The sequence below is a fragment of the Pithys albifrons genome, chromosome 2 (assembly GCF_047495875.1).
Source record: "Pithys albifrons albifrons isolate INPA30051 chromosome 2, PitAlb_v1, whole genome shotgun sequence".
In the NCBI taxonomy this organism is placed as follows: Eukaryota; Metazoa; Chordata; class Aves; order Passeriformes; family Thamnophilidae; genus Pithys; species Pithys albifrons.
The window spans coordinates 98,180,475-98,200,733 of NC_092459.1; the positions used below are offsets into that span (position 1 = coordinate 98,180,475).

The following is a 20,259-nucleotide window of genomic DNA, read 5'->3' on the forward strand; positions in this document are numbered from 1 at the left end:
CACAATGCTGCTCCATTGTTCCAGTTCTTTCAGCCTTTTAAACGATATCTTTCTTCCCGCATTGGAGGGTATCTGTCATGCCAAGCAGCTTTAGTGAAGCTACTTGACTTACTAATGTAGCAGTATTACAGAATATGTGAGTTACATCTGCCTAATTTGCAAGATGCCTCTTACCTGAGTTACTTCAGAAAAAGGTCTTGAAAATGTTGATTTGCAGGTGAACACTGCTGGAAACTTGTCAGAAGCTGATAACAACTGCAAAGCACAAACTAAGAGGAATGTGGATCTCCCAGGAAAGAAGCCAACCTTGTGTACTGTAATCTCAGTAGCAGACGGGCTGTTGGGAGAGAAGGTTTATAGGAGTACAACCACTTAGGGTTTTTTAATCTTTTCTCAGAGCAAGCCATTTAGTCAGCAGCTATCTGCTATTCAGGCTATTCTTTCAATTTTTACTGTGCTGATTTCTCTCTTTCCCTGCTGTCATGAGGAAGATTGACACCACAGGATATATAATACAAGATGTTGTAAAAAATTTTACTCATGTTTGTAAATAAACCTAAGCCCACACTTTCAGTCTTGGTGATGTGTTCTATTCAGAACTGGACCGAGTAAATGTTTCTTTCATATAGCGAAGTATCTGCATCAGACTAGAGGCCAGTAGTGTTATGTCTTGAGGAAAATAGGCTTTGGTGTCTGCTATCTAATGGGCTTGTCCTTTATGGCAACAAAAAATACATGTGAAACAACATGTCATAATTTCATGTCACTGTAAAATCGGTTTGAATCTTAATCCAGTTAGTAAAACTTCTAAATCTTGTAAGAACGTTGAATAGAAAAATGCACCCTTTTATTTTGCAATTCCTATGTGCTTTACTTGAAACATAAAATTATGAATTTTGAAATTACTTATTTTAATCCTACTTATGAGGGTATGTGTTTATTGCTGTAACTTTTATACCAGCATTAAGAGAGTTAAGTTATGAAATAGCTTTCTAATCTTTTGGCAGGAATTGCAGTTTTCCACATACCTGCTTAGAAGCTCTTCTGAAGCTATACTGTCTATTGGTTTGGATTTGTTAGCTTCTGACCAGCTGATACTGATTTAGCTGAGCAATTTATTCTTGTGCAACAAATTCAAATACTTGGAAAAACAAGAAATGCGCAAACAATGTCCTGGTGTGATGTTTTTTTCTTGTCAATAACTGACTTTACGAGGAAACAATATTTGCTAGGGTTAATTCTGGTGCATAGTATTACATACCCATGTGCTACAGTTTGGACACAAGCAAATACACTGCACCATGCTACTAATGTTTTCACAGAGAAATGCTTTTTATAATCTTTCCTTCCTTCTGAAATTGTTTCAATGGTACTTACAAGGCAAGTGCACAGTAATTAACTTGAAATAGTTCATTCAAATATGGAACTGTAATATTATTACTTAAGCTGTAGCAATAGTACTTTATCAAAAGCTGAATTTCAAAAAGATCTGTACTCTTAAATTGTAGAATAAATGCAGAATTTTAGGAACATTATGACTAAGTTGCACAAATGGAGTGAAAAACAATTATTGTTGTCTAAGCCAAAGAATTTTAATTTAACTCACAGTCACAGCCATAAAATAGACACTAAAGTGCTACTCTTGAGGAGGTGTTTGGTCTCTGCCTTGCATAATTTTACCCTTTTGCAAGGGTTGGAGCTGAACAAATGGGACTAATTTTGAAAATGGAGGGAGAGGTGTCTCAGGCATCAGACAAAGCAAAACAGCAGCAACAAGCTTTTGCATTGAGCCAAGTTTCTCTTTCAGGAGGACTGTGGCGCTAAGTTTCCAAAATGTCTAAGAGTTGCACTGAAGCCAATGAGTGTCTCTTCCTTCATTTCAGCATCCTACTTCAGCCCAGTAAGGGACTAAGGAGTGTGCAGCACTCTAAGTAGACTTGATGATGGGGATATGCTGCTCACTTGAAGTAAACCAGTACAAGCTTTTGGTGTTGTCAGCATCAAGTGTTCAGCACCAAACTATGTGGTCATTTTTGATTTCTTTCATTTGCCTTCTTTCCTTTGGGGACTTGAGTTAGTCTTGTTGCAGTTCTAATTAATAACCCAAAAATGATAGAAATTTAAAAGGAACAGTCTCTTGTTTCTGGTTTAAAAAAAAAAATCAAACCAAAAACCAAAACCACACCACTGCCTCCAGTCTATATGTTTAGGGCTATAAGTTTGTCCAGTTGTCTCTAGTTATGCGACTTGGGATCATAAAGCAGACTTGCAGCAATCATAAACCTTCAGACCTTGCCAGAGGAAGAGCAGGCATCACTGCTTGTGTCTTGATGTAAAATTTGGTAGTTGTGAGAAGTTAACTCCCCTGTTTCACTTCTGTGGAGCAGCAGGACCGGAGGACATCAGGATTCCTGGAATCCAATTCCATTTGAACATCTGTGTTCAACCTTTCTGTAGGACTGCACCTTGTATTTGCACCTGCAGTTCTCTATTGTATTCAGGGTAGTTGGCTGAGCTTGTCAGTCACCAAAGAAATCAGAGCAAGGAGATAATGAAAACTTGTGTGAATAATCTGTTTGTTTTGGTTAATGAAAGGCTATAGAATTTAGTGTCTGTTTGTATAAAGCTTAAAAATTAATCTGGTTTTCATATGTAGTGGTTATTTTTGTATAATGCATAAGATGTAGGTTGTTTTCTGGAGTTCACTGCACTATATTTATCTATATTTTATGCTAATGCTACTTTCTGTGGCCTTTTCTGTCTCCCTTTTGACACTGAATTTGCATATTTTGTATAACTTTTCCCTAATAAACATGCACTAAGAAAATTGTCTTGCTTCCTTGACAGTTGTTTCGAGAAGTACGAATAATGAAGATTCTGAATCATCCCAATATTGGTAGGAGCCCTGCATTTCTGCCAACTTTTTCCTGTTACACTCTTTACATTTTACTCTATCTGGCTTTCTTGAATGTACTACTATTAACTTTTTTTGAGATAATAGGACAGTAAGCATCCAGTAAGTGCTTCATTGTCTCACCTCCTTTATTGACTGTGCTTGCAACAAGAATTTTGCTCTGAGGAGGTAAACTGCTCAGTCCAGGAAAGGCTTACACAAAGTAGGTGATGTGGAGCGCTCCGGTCTGTCAAGAACCCAAACCCCTCTCTTCCATTGAAATTACTCTTGAGACCCAAAAGCATGAGTTTCTTAGGTGAGAGTAGCAAAACTCCATTAGTTCAGTCTAGGAAAGATTCCTGCTGACTGATATTTCCAGAAAAGTAGAATTACCAAGTATGTAATTTTCCCTTTCTGCTTTAGTTCTTTCACCTACCCCACAGCTTCAGGGTCCTACTTTGTGATGACAATTCTTCTGGCTGAGGAGGGCTGGACAGTCTTGTTCCAGAGACAGTTAATGGTCCTGAATTGGCCAGAGGGCTTGTTGCATACAAGGTATGGATGAGGTGTACAAGTTATTACATGCTAGGCACTCCCTTCTCATCCCTTGAGTTGTTTGTTGCTTTTTCAGCATTCATAGCTTCTGCTGTTTTTTGTTTTCTCGGGGGTGGTGGTGGGGCTGTGTTTGTTTTAAATGAGTGGTTACTATTACAATCTGAGGAAAGGCAGACAACATTTCTGGTATCCATTTGGTTCATAGTTGGTCAGAATCTCAGATTTCTGACTGTGAGCAGTTCACTAGCAAAATGGGAGGTTTGTATGATCTTAAAGAAGTCTGTCAAGTTAAACACTAATTTCAGCATGAACTTGTTTGTACAGTGTGCATAAACTTCTGAGAAAATTGTGAATTAATATGCTTTGTTATCAACTGTGATTTAGAAATTAATTTTGCTTTTTTCCCCCTCAAAAGAATGCTAACCTCAAGGATATAAAGTTTCTGTATGATATAGCATTATCACTGCCCATAAATTATACTCATTCCATGAGTATAATTGTTTGTGCTGTGCTTTTACTCCCAACTGCAATCTCTCTCTCATTCATTTTTCTTGCAGTAAAATTATTTGAAGTTATTGAGACTGAAAAGACATTGTATTTGGTAATGGAATATGCCAGTGGGGGTAAGTAGATTCTTAAATCTGTGTTAAGGATAAACTGAAATGCCAGTTACATGCCTCAAAACGATTTAAGGATTTAACGGTTAATAGGTTATTCCAATCTGGCCTTCACAACACTCCTAGCAGACCTCCTAGGGCAGACTTTCTTCTTTGCATCACATTCTGTAAAGTAACCTCTTAGCTTTGTGCCTAAGGGTAGTTCCCATTCTGAGGTTTCTGCTGCTGCATCAGGAGATAATCTGGTGCTGATTCTGGCAAAAACTTGACTCTATTTATCTGCTATATTTAGGCAAGTACTGGTGGCTTCGTTTTATCTTCAAAACATGCTGAAGCAATTGGAGAGGCAGGTCTGGGGACAGGAATAAAAAACATGGGAAAGGGAACTCACAGGATTATAGTGAGAGGGATAGTGAGTGAGTGCTTGAGAAGCTGCTTAACATCTGAATGGGAAATGTTTGAATGTGGGAAGAGAATCCAGCACAGGGCTGGATTCACACAGTTAGGAAAGGCTGCTGTCAGACAGTGCAAAGATTAGGATCTGAAAGGCATTTGAGCAGCTTTATCAGAAAGAGATCAAGAAGGAAAAAAATGAAAGTAATACAGATAATGTTAAGTGAAGCCACTAGAGATACATGAAACAAATCTGGTAGATGAGAAGTTGCCCAATTTCCAATGTGTCTTATACATAATGTGCATGTTTTTCATGATTAATTTTGTTGGTTTCACAGTGGTTATTAAGTCAATTTTTTAAAAATTTTAAAATTGAAGGGTTCCATTTTTGCACTTCTAGATTATTACTACATTATATTTCTAATATATTTCTATTATATTATTATTTCTATATTATATGTCTGAAAATGCAAACAGTAAAAATGAATTTTTATTGGCTGCTTCTATTTCCCTTCTTTTAAAGAAGGGAGGGAGCATCAGATGTGTGTTGTTTTTAGCCATGATTTGGTTGTTCATGACAGCCAAAAAAAATGGTACTGATGTTTTGTCCTTGTCATGATCAGGAGAAGTGTTTGATTACCTAGTTGCACATGGAAGAATGAAAGAGAAAGAGGCTCGTTCAAAATTCAGGCAGGTATGAAATTAACATTCACTCTTCCTTTTGTTTCTATTTATGGTGTTTTCAGGTAGACAGGAGTGTGAGCATACTTCTTTTACTTTAAAAAACACTAAGTGCTTTGATAATGTTTACTAAAGTTGCAGTGGAAAAAAAATCCCTGAAGAGAAAAAGATCTGCTTCCTACATACTGTCTAAAAATAGTAAGAGTGTTTTACATTCTTGTAGTCAGTGTTCCTCAGAGTCACTTTTTTTTATTGTGACTCACTTGAGGTTTAAATCCTTTTCTGAATATTTTAGAATTTAACAGATGTTCTATCTAGAGATGTTGATATGATGACATGTGCTGCTGTGGCATGTCACACTGTTTTGTATGGAGGCTATTCTGTAACAGGCTTTTATATTCTTATTAGAAACTTTCGCATCTTAGTCCTTTTATTACCCTGGTTTTAGTGATTATTTTGCAAAAGCTTTAATTAGATAAATAGTCCAAGTTTGGTATTCTTCCAGATTATGTTATATAACTAATGTGTAAAGAAACTGCTCCTCACTTGCTGTTTCAGACTTGGTTTTTGTTATATATGTGAAAGACATATATGAAAATGTTAAATGAATTGTTTTGTTAGGGATGAATTACTGAGATACACAATTGATATTTTAGAAAATAAAATCTGAGATGATGCATAGGGCTATTGGTTGAAGGGTAGATAAATTTCCTTTTAGTAGGTATTGCTGTTGGGTGAATTCCGTTAGAAATACATGTTTTTCCTATTGACCTTGAGGAGTAGGTATGAAACCTGTTTTAGCAGGAAAATGAGCTGCTTTTAGGGATGACTTAGTTTTAGTATTTAAGCTTTAATGAAAGAACCCTGGATGAATATTTTCAAAAATAAAAGCTTTATCTATTAATTTCTTATGTTCTAGTGAATCATATCAGGAACCAAAATTACTAAGTTATATGCAAAAACTTATATTGAGGTTGAAATAAAATACTCATCATTTTGGTGTTTCAGATTGTATCTGCTGTACAGTACTGCCATCAAAAATGCATAGTTCATCGTGATCTTAAGGTAGGTTATTGCTTGCTTTACTTTCCACTGCCTGACAGTATAGACTTAATTTTATTCTATAGATTTGTCTTTGCCACTGTCTGTGAATGCCTCAAACATGTGAATGAGGGAACTAACACTTGTATTTTATTCTCAGTTTTCTGAAGCACAGAAATAATGTGGCTTGCCTGTTGGAACAGGGGAGAGACAAGAATAGAACATATGTTACTTTCATTCCAGTTTTGGCTTTAAGGAAAGGACATGCTCTCCAGAGAACTGTACCTGCTGTCATGCTGATATCTACACTGTGAAGCTGCAGAAGTTCAATTGATATCAGTCAGCACTACTTAATTAAAATATTTTCAGTTAAAGTGTATTGCAAAGATATATGGAAGGGTCTTTTCATAGTGATTTATAAGAAATATGTTAGGGTTTTAATCCATTTGAATGTCTGGTTTATAGTATAGTGTCTAATTTGGGCAGAAAAATAATTTGAGGGTAAAGAGAAATTAGTTGAATTTGGGTTTTTGTTATGTTTTCTAGTAATCTATCTGTAAACCACCAGACCATATTAAGAGTTCAGCAATTGCAGGTACACCCTAGGTCTTCAACCTGAAGTTGTCTTCTTGCCAAGTTTAGATACCATGGGACTTGGACACAAGATCCTCACCCACTTAAAAGCTGTCTTGTGCTCTTGCTTTGATGACTTTGTACATTTACAAAGTAAAAACACTGATGTGCATTCTTTTCTACAAATGTATCTAAATACTTGTGAAAACCTAAGGCTGAATAATTTTTAAGATGGAGGGCTTTTTTCCCCACCGGTGTCCTTTGCTTTAATGTTCTTATAATACACTGCAGTGTTCTCTGAACTTCAGTCTTAAAAATCTGTTCCCTAATACGTTTCAGTCTGCCAGCTCCTGCCATGTGCACGTGGTGCTGGATAATAAATCCTGTTCTGCTGAGTTGTCTCTGCCCCAGGACTGTCATCATCTGATGGTGGAGGTGCCTGACCAGCACTCTGAAGTCAGAATGCAAGGAAGGAAAGGGCTGGATCTCACTGAAATCTTGATTAAAAAAATTCCTCCACATCTTGCGTGATGGTTTGGAGCCCATGAATGTTTTGTCAAGCTCCCTGGAGCTTCCCGCAGCCACTATTGTTGAGCTTTTCAAACAGCTGCACCTAGGGACCTATTGGCTTGCCAGGACAAGCCACTTGCCCTGGTTCTCTCACTCCTACACTTGGCTGGAAGTAGAGAGCCAGCCATCTCCTCACACTTATCTAGCACTGGCTCGTTCAGTCCAGCTATGTTACTGATTCTTGCTACATTAACCCCTGCAGTTACTTGGCATCCTGCATCTTACTCTTTCTCCCAGTGCCTGTTACAGCCTCCACCATTCCCATTTTTTAGTTCCATAGCTCACACAGCTCACTGCATGGCTCACAGACCTGTCCAAAACTGCTTTGCAGTGTTCATGCAGGAATTACCTGCCACAAATAGTCAGCTGCTCATCTCCTTTCTATTTGCAAGGCAGGCAGGCTCCAAAATAACTTTTTTATTTGATTTGTCTCTCTCTGTCATGTCTTGGCTGGAGTTATGCTAGACTCATTTGTAAAGTTTAGTTAGGTGTGATTGAAAGCCAGCCAGCCTAGCCAAAGAAAAATACATTTTCCAAAGAAAAAAAAGGCTAAATGTATGGCTTAGGGGAGGTATTCTTGCTTCATCTCTTCTTTCCAAGTGTTATGTCATCTCTGTCTCCTTTAAAATTCTTCTCATGGAGCTGCAGAGAAGGAAAAAGCAACTTTAAAGTTGTGTCTGCATTCCCATCTGCTTCTGTTGACTCTCCGTGGTATAAGCACATTAAGCAATTGGCATTGCAGCACCACAAGACAGAGGTCTACTACCACTTACTTGATAAGACTTTTTGGCTTTAATAACAGGTTAAACTCTATCAAATATAAGTTACTTCAGACTAAACTAGGAAGTTGTTTAAGAAAATGTGCAAGTTTGTTGAGACCATTCTGGCAGCAGAGGAGGAAGTGTAGGGCCCGTGGGAACTTAAAACTGTCCCCTTTTAACTTTCTGTTACTATAAACAGCTTGTGTAGAATGGGCTATAACCAGTTCTAGCTTTGCTCATCCCATGATGCACAAAAATTGTCTTACCTTTTTAGTTCACACTTTTTGCTCTGAGCATGTAAACAACAAGAGTATAGTATTTCTATCTGGCTTATTAGAAAGGTTTTGTAGTGTTTTTGTTTGAAGTAAGGAACCCAAAAGCAAGGGGTACTTGGGTAGCAGAGTACTGTTGAACCAGGAGGACTATTGTAATCACAGAGCAGCTGCACTGACAGTACTGTTTTCACCACAAGGAAAATGAAGTCTTTGTGCACTAGCATAGAAGGCTGTCAAATCTGGAAAATAGCTTTGTGAGTCTGTCTGCAGGCACATCAGCTGGAACCAGCTGGAATTACAGGTCATGAATTGGGAAAATAAAATATTTTCCAGGGTAGAGTTTGTAAAAACGGGCTATATCTTACTCCTGATAAAGGCTAAATTCTGTCGCACGGCTATTGGCTTGATATACTGGCAGTTAATTGTCTCCTGTTTTGTTCACTGAGTGTAAGTGAAATCATTAAAAATAAACCCAAACAAAATCATATTACCCTTTTAATCAAAGCAAGTAACAATTAGATTGCTGCTTCTCTGATTGTGAACTAAGACGTTTTTATATTTTCTGGGCTCTATTCTCAGCGGAACATTTGATGAGAGATGTCTGTTTGCAGTAAAACTGATGTTTGGCATTTAGATGAACCCTTTGCTCTGCCTATTGTCCTTTCTCTGTAAAAAGAAGAATCCCTGCACTTCTCAGAGCAGCTCCTTTGTTGCTGATACACAGATCAGGAGCCAGGACTCAGTTAGTTAGATGAATAAACATTGCCTAGTTCTGCTGCACTCCCAGAAAAGCATCCTTGCATTTTGAGAAATGCACTTTTTTCTCCCCAGTAATGTATTAGCATTTCTGTGACTTCATCCTTTTAATCTTTTTACCTGCCTGTGATACTAAATATAAGATACCATTTACTGACTTTCCTAGTACTTGTATACTTGCATCTATGTGTATGTGATGCATTGCTGCAGGGGCATTAATGTATGGATTAGATGACCGGAGCTCGTACGTTGTGTATGAAAAAAATGAGATACTTGAGTATTGACACCTCAGTGTTGTAATTGCTGAAGCAAACGCTAATACTAAAAGGGAGAGAATATCTTGGTACAGCATACTAAGATAACAGCATGTGGCTTGAAGTGTTTCATCTTGTAAGCAGAAGATGTCTTCTTCTAAACTCTTAAATCACTTCTAACATTTACTCCACCAAAATGGTGGATGATGTCTGAGACTAGATTTACTCTCCTTGGCATCAGAAGTTGGCATGAGCTTGTCAAAAGCTGCAGCTGCTATTCTGAGATGTCTAGATACTTGAGTCTAAAGCTGAACTAAGATATTTCTTACAGAAAATAAAATCTTCATAGTTGATTCACTAGCTGACTTTTAAGTCTGCTTTGCTGCTTTTAAGTTTTATTTTCTTGAGTAAATATAGTCGGTTTTCAATCCCTATAGTGTCTTTGGGACTATTAGTTTGTTCTGCAAAACCGATGCAGCTGATGAGCCATTTTAGAAAAAGAAACATTTTTGTATTTAAGTGATACATTGTACTCTGTATATATACTTACTTTGATACAGAAATTGTCCTTTTCCTCTTTTATTTTTCCCTTAGGCAGAAAACCTTCTACTCGATGCAGACATGAACATTAAAATTGCAGACTTTGGTTTTAGTAACGAATTCACGGTTGGTAACAAACTGGACACGTTTTGTGGGAGTCCGCCTTATGCTGCTCCTGAACTTTTCCAAGGAAAGAAATACGATGGTCCTGAAGTGGATGTGTGGAGCCTTGGGGTGATTTTGTATACACTAGTAAGCGGATCATTGCCATTTGATGGTCAGAATCTAAAGGTACAGTTACTGTCTGAAAGCTTGGCTTTTACTGCCTTTAAATCTCTTGTGTCATTAGGAGCTCACCTTTTAAAACTCTCTTTTAAAGGAACTGAGGGAGCGAGTACTGAGAGGGAAGTACCGCATTCCATTCTACATGTCCACAGACTGTGAAAATCTGCTTAAGAAGCTACTAGTACTGAATCCAATAAAACGAGGCAGCTTGGAAGTAAGTCATTCCATCTTGGAAAAAGTGGCTTTTAGATTAAGAAAATATCACATACAGTGATTGCTTAAGACTTCTTTTATTTTTCACAATAGATACTTTCTTCCTGCTTAAAGGGCCTAAAGGTTTTGTTAAAAAAAAAAAAGAGGAAATGTCGCAGAAACAGTGCAGCTTGGAAATAGACAGTTATGGATGAAATTAATAATAACTTTATGACTAAAAGTCTAACCTTTTAAATTGCAACTGACTGTCATTTAAAAGCATTTCAAAGTACAAACTACTTCCCATTGTTTTGGTCAGATAACGAAGCTAGTTCAAAATTTGTGCAAAGCAGGTCAAGATTGTAAATATCTACTTGAAGTTTTTCAGAGGACAAAAAAGCAACAAAAACCCCCATAAGCTTTTGGGATTTAATTTACTATTTTCAGCACGACTTTGTTAAAAGGATATGTACAAAAAGAATAACTGTGATGTAAAAGTGGATTTTTTGCTTGTTTTAGTGTCATGATACATGTAAACACTAAGAACTCTTTGACTCATAAGCTAATAATCACTAGTTGTTTCTATTCAATCCTTTCTTTTCCCCCTTCTGGTAGCTTTGTTTTTGTATAGCTGAAAAATCAGCACATTTAATAATACCTGCTGTGTCCCTCAGCTAAAATCTGTTTTGAGGATTTCTGCTGAGTTACAATTTTATTTTTGTTAGTAAATTGCTTTTTCTTTTCATGCGGTGCAGAGAATATCTGTTCATAACTTGTAAGATGTCTAAAAGGTTCAGTGTTCTTTAAGGGACTTTTTTGTTCAAGATGCCAGAACTGGCATTTAACAGATATTTGGTGTAGAGTTCACTCTAAAAGCTGCTCTGTTCTATTTTGTGATTTCTTCAACAAGAACACATTTTTTAAAATAGCATCTACTTACCATAGAGATGAAAGTAGAGCAGAAGATAAGTAGAATGCTTTTAAAATAGTATTTGCATGAGTTAATCACCAGTGACTTTTGTTTCATCTTTCTGCACATACTTGTGCAGCGGTGGATGGTGTCCCAGAGAATAAATCCCATTTAAGCAGCTTTTTATTTGTAGTGGCATGAGTTGTGCTTGCTGGCATGGATGCCACCTGCGCAAGGAAGCTTGCATTGACTGAGCTCTGTCTGCATGCAACTCATTTCAAACTGATGCTGGTTTATGCCTCGTTATAAACAGTTGTAACTTCAGTAAAATCTCTGCTGAGGAGAAGAGTGAATGATGGCTTCTACTTTACTGAAATTCCTTAATTATGTTCTATTATTAGTGTCTAGTGGACATAATGATAGGAGTGTAGTGTTTCAAAGATGCTGAAAGATTACTGCTTTCTGTCTCATGTTTAAGGTCTAAGAAAGTAGATTTTTCTTTTATTGAATGTTCTTTTAGATTTTCAGCACTTTCTCTTCAGATCTAATTTCAGTTTCATTCTAGACATTGTAGTGTTACCCAGTTCTTCTAAAATTCCTTCCCATCTCTGGAGAGAGGTGTTGGATAGCAGCCTCACTGAAAGAGCAAGGTTGTCAGGTTGTGTGGAAGAGAGCAAGGGAATGTTATGTATGACGGAGGGTCTTGAGCCCGTACCAAAACACTTATGATATCAGACGTTGATCAGTGTGCTAATCTAAGAGAGAGAGACATCACAACCTTTTTTAAAAGGAATATTCGTGAAATCACATTTGTTGAATTAAAAAGCTATGATATGTGGCTTGGAAAGAAATTACCACTTCTTCCATCTGACCACTTCTAAAAATATATGTTTAGATGACAGTATATATTTATTATTAAGTTTCTAAAAGTGGAAAGCCAATGTCCTCTTAGGTGGGGAGAATCTTTTTATGCATTGCCTTTTGATTATTTGCTCAGTCCCAGCCATACGCCCTCTCAGTTCCCATGCATGTTTTTCACAGACCATCCCATAAGGATGTTTGTCGGTGACATTAGCATCAAAGCTGAGATTCACACAGGATCAGCACCATATGGGTTAGGCTTAGCACATGTCCTCTGGTAAGGACCAGGCAAATCTGCATTAAAACCATTCATCTAGACATTTTCGTGGTTGCTGCAGAGAGAGAACAATTCAGAAGTAGAAGAATGTTGTTATAAACCAGTAAATCTCCTCAAGAAGAGATAGGAAAAATGCATTGTCAAAATACGTGGGTCTCTCTTAACTGTCAGTATTTCAACTAATTCCTCCTTTCCTCTCCCCCAGTCTTCAATTTTTTTTTGCATAGTATTTCTTTGAAATTCCCACAGAGCAGATTTAGGCCTATGAAATGTAATAACACAAATAATTTTGACCCAGACAGGTCTTGAGCCAGACCAGATTTTTATTAGATAGTTTTCCTGAAAATTGAAGGAAAGCTCATTAATAATGCTTAGTTGGTTGAAATGTAGTTTGGGTCAGATTTTTAAGGCTGCTGCTCTTTAATCAGCTGCCTGGAAGCCCAGCTGAACTTACCCAAATGTAATATTGATCCTGGAACTGGATTGTTTGTGTTGCTTCAAAATGCTTGATTTGTAAGAGCCTGTTTAGGAATTGTACAATAACTCAGTGTGTCTCTGAGATCATGTGTTTAAAATACAGGAGGTAGCAAAAGTTTAGATATTTATCAGATGGAAACTGAGAGCAAATTACTTGAACTGTAGATCCACCTACTGAAGAGACATGAAAAACTTAAACTGGGCATTGTTTGGTTTTCCTGTTAATTCAAGAAGGATCAAGACAGGGAGGCAGGATTTGAGCAATGATTACTGTCATCCACTTCATCATGCTTAAACTGCAGATTTATTTAACTTCAGATTTATTTAATGATATCTTTAAAAAATTGCAGATACTGCATGATACAGCATGCATGGGGTCTGTAATTTGGAAGTAGCACTACATACAAAGAATTTGGTTATATCAGTGGAAAACTGAGTCTTTGTCTCTTGGTGAGAAATAACTTAATTTAGTATTTGCAAGGTGTATCTGGAGCCTGTGGCTGCCACTTGTTTCATTCTTCTGTCCATGTAGTAAGCAGTATTTTAGCCTCTGTCCCTAAAGAGACATGTATGCCTGTTGCTGTAGGAGGGAAAATGGTGTCAGCTGTTTTAAAGATGAATATGCCCTTAGCGAGAAATTGTGATGGTTGGGGATTCCAGGTGATTAATCTTGAAGGCATTATAAAAGATCCAGAACACAGCAGAAGGAAATTTTCCAAAGAATTTAGAAGAAATTTTTGGAGTAAATAACTACCTGGCATAGAGAGAGTTAAAGAGGCGTTTCTCCCTCCAGCCAAACTGTGAACATATTTAGGTCAAGTGTAGTGAGAAGGTCCATAGGAAAAAATGACCAGTTGGCATCATGTTTTTGAACCTAATGACTGTAGGAAGCATCAGCACACTTTGAAATATTCCTTAGTTCCTAAACACTTCCTTTGCTATTATTTGAAGAAGTTATTTATTGTGGTAGAGTTGGTATTGTAGTAGCATTTAGGGATCTTAACCAAGATTAGAGCGTGAGTGTCAGGCAGTCTGCAAGATGAGATTAGGAGACGGTGGAATTGAAAGGTACAAAATGAAAGATTTTTCTGTTGTAACTGCAGGGTTTTTTGTCTCACTAGTTTTTCTGGTATTTTGGACAGGGGGGTTGTATTATAAGAGGTAAATTGTAGGGGAAATGAACAAATGGAAACAAGGATATGAAAGATAAAACAAAAACAAAGATGCGAGGTAGAAAGGCGTGAAGGAAAAAGTAGCATTTAGATTTTTATGAATTTAAAATTGTTTTTCAGTAGAGCAGGTAGCAGAGATTTAATGGGGTCTGGTAAATGGCAAGTTGACCTAAAGCTGATTTCTTTTCTTAGCAAATTATGAAGGATCGGTGGATGAATGTTGGCCATGAAGAAGAAGAACTAAAGCCATATACTGAGCCTGAACCAGATTTTAATGACACCAAGAGAATAGGTAAGACGTTTACAGGGATGTTGCATCTGATGTAGACAGGCAATTTTATCTTGTAAGGCAAACTGAACTCTTACCAAATTTGACCTACAATCTCATTATACAAGTCAAATGTCTCCTTTTCATTTAAATGAGGAATTCCATTACAATGCCATCCTTTTAACTACTGTTGTGACTTCACTGAGCTGACACCAATCTACAAGCACAGTAGACAAATAAGACTACAGAACTCAGCAGGCTGAAGGAAACAGATATTGTTATGAGGGCAGCAGTTTTTGCCTGCTGTGGTTAGAGAAAGTTACTGTGTTGGCCCTGTATCTGTTCATAGTTTCCATTTGCCAGTGCATTGTTTGTTGAATGACACTGTTGTATAAATTAGTTAAGAGTTCCATAATATAGATGAGAGTTTTCAAGATGAAAATAACAATGAAAGAGAGTTGTACCATTTTTTATTTTTGCACAGCAGAAAAACCTCACTGGGTTGAGTTGAATCTTAGTTACCTGTAAATTATAAGGTTTTTTCCATTTTCACTGTTCTTAAGTTATCAGTAAACCCAAGCACTTACTCTGCTGATGCCTCTGGCTTGCTTTACTTTTAGACATTATGGTCACAATGGGCTTTTCAAGAGAAGAAATCCATGAATCTTTAGTAAATCAAAAGTATGATGAAGTTATGGCTACTTACCTGCTTCTAGGTAGAAAACCACCTGAAGTAAGTGCTATCTAATTTATATTTTCTGGTTTAGCCTTTAAATATGGCTGGGTTGAATATTATTTTGTAATGTGTTTAAAAAATAGCAATTAATCACTTATTAATGTCTTTTTTTTTCATATCTTCTTGGATATCTTGTTAGTTCCCATATGAAGAAATAAGTTAAATGTAGTATCTTTGTGTTTGCTTGCAAATACACTGAATTGCTTTTTTAAAAAGCTGACTGTTAACCTGGCATAACTTTTAAGTGCTGAGTCCTTTTCCTGTCATGTGTGTTTTCAGTTAAAATATGAAATAATTAATTTGACTACAGGAATTATTTGTCAAACTACTCAGATATGACATCCTTCATTTCTCAGAAATGTGCTCATCCTTTCTTATTCATACACTGCTTATAGTGTATTTTATTATTTAATAATTAATTGCATTGTAGTTATTAATAAACTGGTGGTAGAAATTCTTTTGACTGTTGTGGAACTAGAGAGATCTATACATCTTTTGCGGTCACAAGGATTTTTCAAGAAATCAAACTGAGAACAAGGTTTTCTTTTTGAAGGAATTTTTTTCTGCTTCATCATTCACCTTCCTTCAGTTCCAAGACAGTGTAGATCTGATACAAGGATCCTTGAATGCATTTTCTCACATCTCTGAACCAGAATTCCCTTGCGGTGGCAGAGCACGGAGGGCATCTGTCTAAAATGATTTTAACTCAAATTGCTTGGAAGAGGATCTTCCAAGCAGTTTTTTCCACTGCTCTTACTTACAACTTATATTTCTTAGATGTCAACGAACCAGTGGCTGAGTTACATACCTTATGAAAGGTGTGTTGAAGGCCATAAAGAATTCTTTAATCAGTGCTTGCTTTTTTAGTCCTTCTAATTCTGTGATGCATTTTGAAATTGTTCTGCAGCTATGAATACTCTTAGGCTTTAAAATAAAATGAAAAAAAAGAGACAAGCAAAGCCATTCCATGGCTTCAGTTTTAAAATAGCACACTTTTTGTTTCTGTCAAGATTCTTCTAATTTTATTTTGAGCATTCGTTAACTTTTTAGCTTTAGCTATGTCTTTTTAAAGCACATTAAACACAGATTAAGTGATAAAATTAATCTTGAAGATTATTCCGGCCTGGATACAATTTTAAATTACAAAAAAACAGCCTTTGATTGTAAGTTTTTTGCCTTATTATGCCCTAAAAATACTAATAGTGTTGAATTTTGTTTATGTTTTGAAAACCTGTTTTTCTTGTAGTTTGAAGTAGGCGATTCCTTGTCCAGCAGCAACTTGGGTCAGAGATCCCGTCCCAGCAGTGACCTCAACAATAGTTCTGTGCAGTCTCCTGCTCACCTGAAGGTCCAGCGGAGTATATCGACCAACCAGAAACAGCGGCGGTTCAGTGATCATGGTGGGGATGACATTCCAACAAGTAAAGTAACATACACAGTTTGAGTCTGAATGTGCAGTGTTTTGTGAACCTGACAGGTCCACCACTCTGTGCATTTGTTGTGTATGTCATCGTGCTCTGCTGTGATGCTTCTATTTGTGTGAACATTTCTGTGGTAAATCTGGATGAATATAACTTGCAGAATTAATTTTTTGGACTTATTACTTGGTTGACTCACTAAGACATTGTGGATGTGTTTTGTTTAGAAACTAATGGCAAATATGGGTCTGGATAACCCCCAGGGCAGCAAACTAATTTTTATCAGTACATTTGGAGTTGTGGCTAAATTGTTTGATTCTAAGGTACAACAAATTTACCAAGTATTGAGGAAACATTTTTGAGTGAAAGGAGTACATATTTAAAACATTAAAAGAAAGATAATTTTTATTCCTCAGAGAGCTATCAAATTGCCGTAAATATTTCTAAAGTAATTGACTCTTTTCTCTGCCTAATTCACATTATGGTTTTCTTTTTTTTTCCCCTCCAAGAAAGTAACCAATATTATAAAAATTGTTAGCTGATGTGATTTATTTTAAGGGAATGTAAAAGGCAACAGACAGAGGAGTTTTCCTAAACCATTTTAAAGAATGATGAGGAGGGGGAAAATTGTTAAACATGCTTTCAAACAAAGCAGTCTTAGGATTTTCAGGGGAAAATAATCTTTCATAGTATTTAGAGGAAAAGGTATGTGACATAAAGTACTAACAATTTTGAACAACATCCTCTAATTCCTTTTTTCATAATATTGCACAACTATATCAGAATTTAAATACTCTTCTAGGTTTTACGTACTGGTATGAAATGAGAACTAATTCTGAACTGCAAACTGGTAATGAAGAGAGAGTGGGTAAAAAGAGCACAGGCTGTCAAAACTCAATTTAGTAGGTTGGTATAAGTGCTGAGTTTGCCGTCATAGTTGTTCAGATGCTTTTTTTGGATTTGGGAAACTATATTTAGACTATTTCGGCCAAGAAAAATGCAGGGATTATTTTTAGAGATTTATTAATGCTGTTTTTATTTGGCAGTTGGTCCCTCAATTCCTCCTGCTGTGTCATACACAAAAAGGTCTCAGGCAAATAGTGTGGAAAGTGAACAGAAAGAAGACTGGGACAAGGATGTCTCGCGCAAACTTGGCAGCACTACAGTGGGATCCAAAGGAGAGATGGCTGCAAGTCCACTTGTGGGTCCAGAGAGAAAGAAATCAAGTGCAGTTACCAGTGTAAGTGTGTGTGCTTTTGGCTTGTTATATTTATTTTTCCCTATTTAAACAAAATCTGCAGCACAGGGTTACTATAGACATAAAGGTTACTGACTAAACCACTAAGTCTATTTCTGGTCACTTTTACTGGCAGACAGAAATAGGCTACAGTGGATCTTTTAAAATAAACCTTTCCCTTCTCTCCCCCCCCAACTTTATTTTTCTAACACTAACACAGCAAGCATGAGAATGACAGAACTTCAGTTTGCCCAAGTGTAGACAAGACAAATAGGGAATATTTAGGGAAAGAATATATGAATGGAGCCAATATGGAGTGCTCTTTTTCTGATTTCTAATGCTTCCCTATCTACAAGAAAGTCAAGGGACTTCCTGAATCAGAGATTTCATCTGTATTCACCTAATATGCCTCATAAACTTCTGTAAATTTGACTGTTTAGTTTCTGAAACCACTTCATTTTGGACTTCACAAATGGGGTGAGGTGAGGGAGAACAACCCACTGGTTCCCCAGTGTGTGTGCTTGTTGATGTTATGATTTACAAGCTGGTTCTTGTATTCAGAAATTGAACTAGCAAATTAATAATTTCTTAGTACTTCTCTTAGGATATCATTCATAGTTCTGTAAACTGCTGTCATAATACTGCCTCAAACGTCTTTGTTCTAAATAGGAGTCTGTCTCTTGTAATGTGAAAGCATCTACTTTGCCCCATGGAAATTCATGTGCAGTAGTGTCAGTGTTTAAGATACACTATGAAAAAATATTTCAGTGTTTAAACAGCTATTAGAAGCAAAAGTTCATGTGGGAAATAAAAAATATGCATAAATCATTCTCTAAGATTCAAGTATACTTTTTGTGGTTTAAGAGACACGGTCTATTAAATACAAAAATTCTGGCCATCTTTTAGTGCAGTAGGCTGGCAGCAGAAATTCTCCTTGTCCTTTTGGATTCTGTGTGCTGGCTCTCATCTTGGATATTCTGAAAAGATGACATGCATTTTTGCTAGTATTTTAACCAAAATAAATGCTGAAGTTCATTTAACTCTTAATGTTCTGTAGGCTGTGTCTACAGCAGATCTGCAGATGCTTTAAATATTTTTTTATATTTTAAGTAGGGTCATCAACCCCCAGCGCCCTCTCTGAGAGTCTGGAAATTATGGCTGTGTGGATTGCATGCAGGAACCTTTAGTCTTCTAAGATTAGATTCCCTATCTGAGTTTTCCCAAAACTATATTGCCCTAAAGCTGATTCCAGTCATGTATGGTACAAGCTGATATGTCAAAAGCATTTCTCTGCTCTGTGAGAGCTAATTAAATGGACTATCTTGGCTATGAAGAATGAGAAATTGATTTACTTGCTAATGGCAACTTCAGTGTTTGTACATTTTTAGCTCTGTTGCTATTTTGGGGGCTTTAAAAGGCTTTGTGATGGGCACGATTAAGGAGTATTGGTGTCTGATATTGCAACAGTAATTCAAGGTTGAGCAACTTACACAGAAAGTGAAATTGTTCTTTTTAACTCAAACATTTAAAGTGAACAAAGCTAATTTAATGTGGGGGATTTAAAATACCTTTGTGTAACTTTGTGAGTAATGTGATGTTAGGGAAGGCAGAATTTCTTGAAAACATTTATCACCTTCCATCTAACTTACAAGAATTTAATTTCAGAAACGGTGCAGTTGTTAATTTTCCTTACAAACTGGCCTTGAAACAGTTTATTCAGTAGTCTCTGCAGGGTAATATTAATGCTGAAAAACTGTAGGTGAGTGAGACCTAAGCACAGTAAGTCTTACAGAATTCACAATATCCTACAGTGCCTGAGTCTAATGTGTTTGAAGTCTTGCCAGCATGTGTCAGTACATAATGTTAATGCATTGCAACCCCTCCCACCCTCTGTTCAATATGTGCTATATTGAGAACTGAGAATTGTGCATCACATACTAAAAGTAAACCTTCAGCAGCTAACCTGTGAGTGATGGGGTGGAGGAGAACATGTGTAGGTATTTTGTGAAGAATATGCAAACTAAAATTAATAACAGAAAGAAATCCCTGTCAGTATTTGTTGATACAAGACCTATTTGCCATGTTTTCTGCATCATCATTTCTGGGCTGACTGACACAGGTTGATAGTATTTTCATTTTCCTCTTGAAAGCTCTTTTGACATGGACAGCAAACTGTAAGGCTGGAGCCCTTGTTGGCAAATTAATCTGTGTAGGGAAGCCTTTCAGCCAGCCATAGGTGTGTACTCTGGGATTCCAGTTTGTTTAATCCCAGGGACAAATAATTCTGTAACACAGTATGTGGGAATTGCACAGTAATTCTTAAAACAAGTGTCAGCAAAATTAAATTTCTCTGTTTTCCCTTAGTGTAGTCACAATGGTGCAGTAATAAAATGGTGAATGAGCTATTGGATAAAGTAGCAAATAATATAAATGATTTGTGTCAATAGATTAACATTTGGAAGTTTTAAGAATATACATAAACAGCTGAAATATTTTGATTTGCTTCTGATGTTACAT

The 20,259-nt window shown here is 36.7% G+C and overlaps 1 protein-coding gene across 7 annotated transcripts in view; it reads left to right on the plus strand.

Moving 5' to 3' along the window:
- The window catches only part of MARK1 (microtubule affinity regulating kinase 1), a 60,023-nt gene that overhangs the window by 28,721 nt on the left and 11,043 nt on the right, over positions 1-20,259 (plus strand). For 5 of the 7 annotated variants that reach the window (XM_071579133.1, XM_071579116.1, XM_071579125.1 and 2 more), the window contains exons 4-13: positions 2,848-2,896; positions 4,006-4,071; positions 5,082-5,152; positions 6,148-6,204; positions 9,964-10,200; positions 10,289-10,408; positions 14,276-14,375; positions 14,972-15,084; positions 16,334-16,487; positions 17,552-17,745. In XM_071579133.1, coding sequence (XP_071435234.1) covers positions 2,848-2,896; positions 4,006-4,071; positions 5,082-5,152; positions 6,148-6,204; positions 9,964-10,200; positions 10,289-10,408; positions 14,276-14,375; positions 14,972-15,084; positions 16,334-16,487; positions 17,552-17,745 — 1,161 coding nt within the window. Of the gene's footprint in view, positions 1-2,847; positions 2,897-3,316; positions 3,449-4,005; positions 4,072-5,081; positions 5,153-6,147; positions 6,205-9,963; positions 10,201-10,288; positions 10,409-14,275; positions 14,376-14,971; positions 15,085-16,333; positions 16,488-17,551; positions 17,746-20,259 lie in introns of those variants that run through there. The other 2 variants (XM_071579141.1, XM_071579148.1) reach the window with 2 other exon arrangements.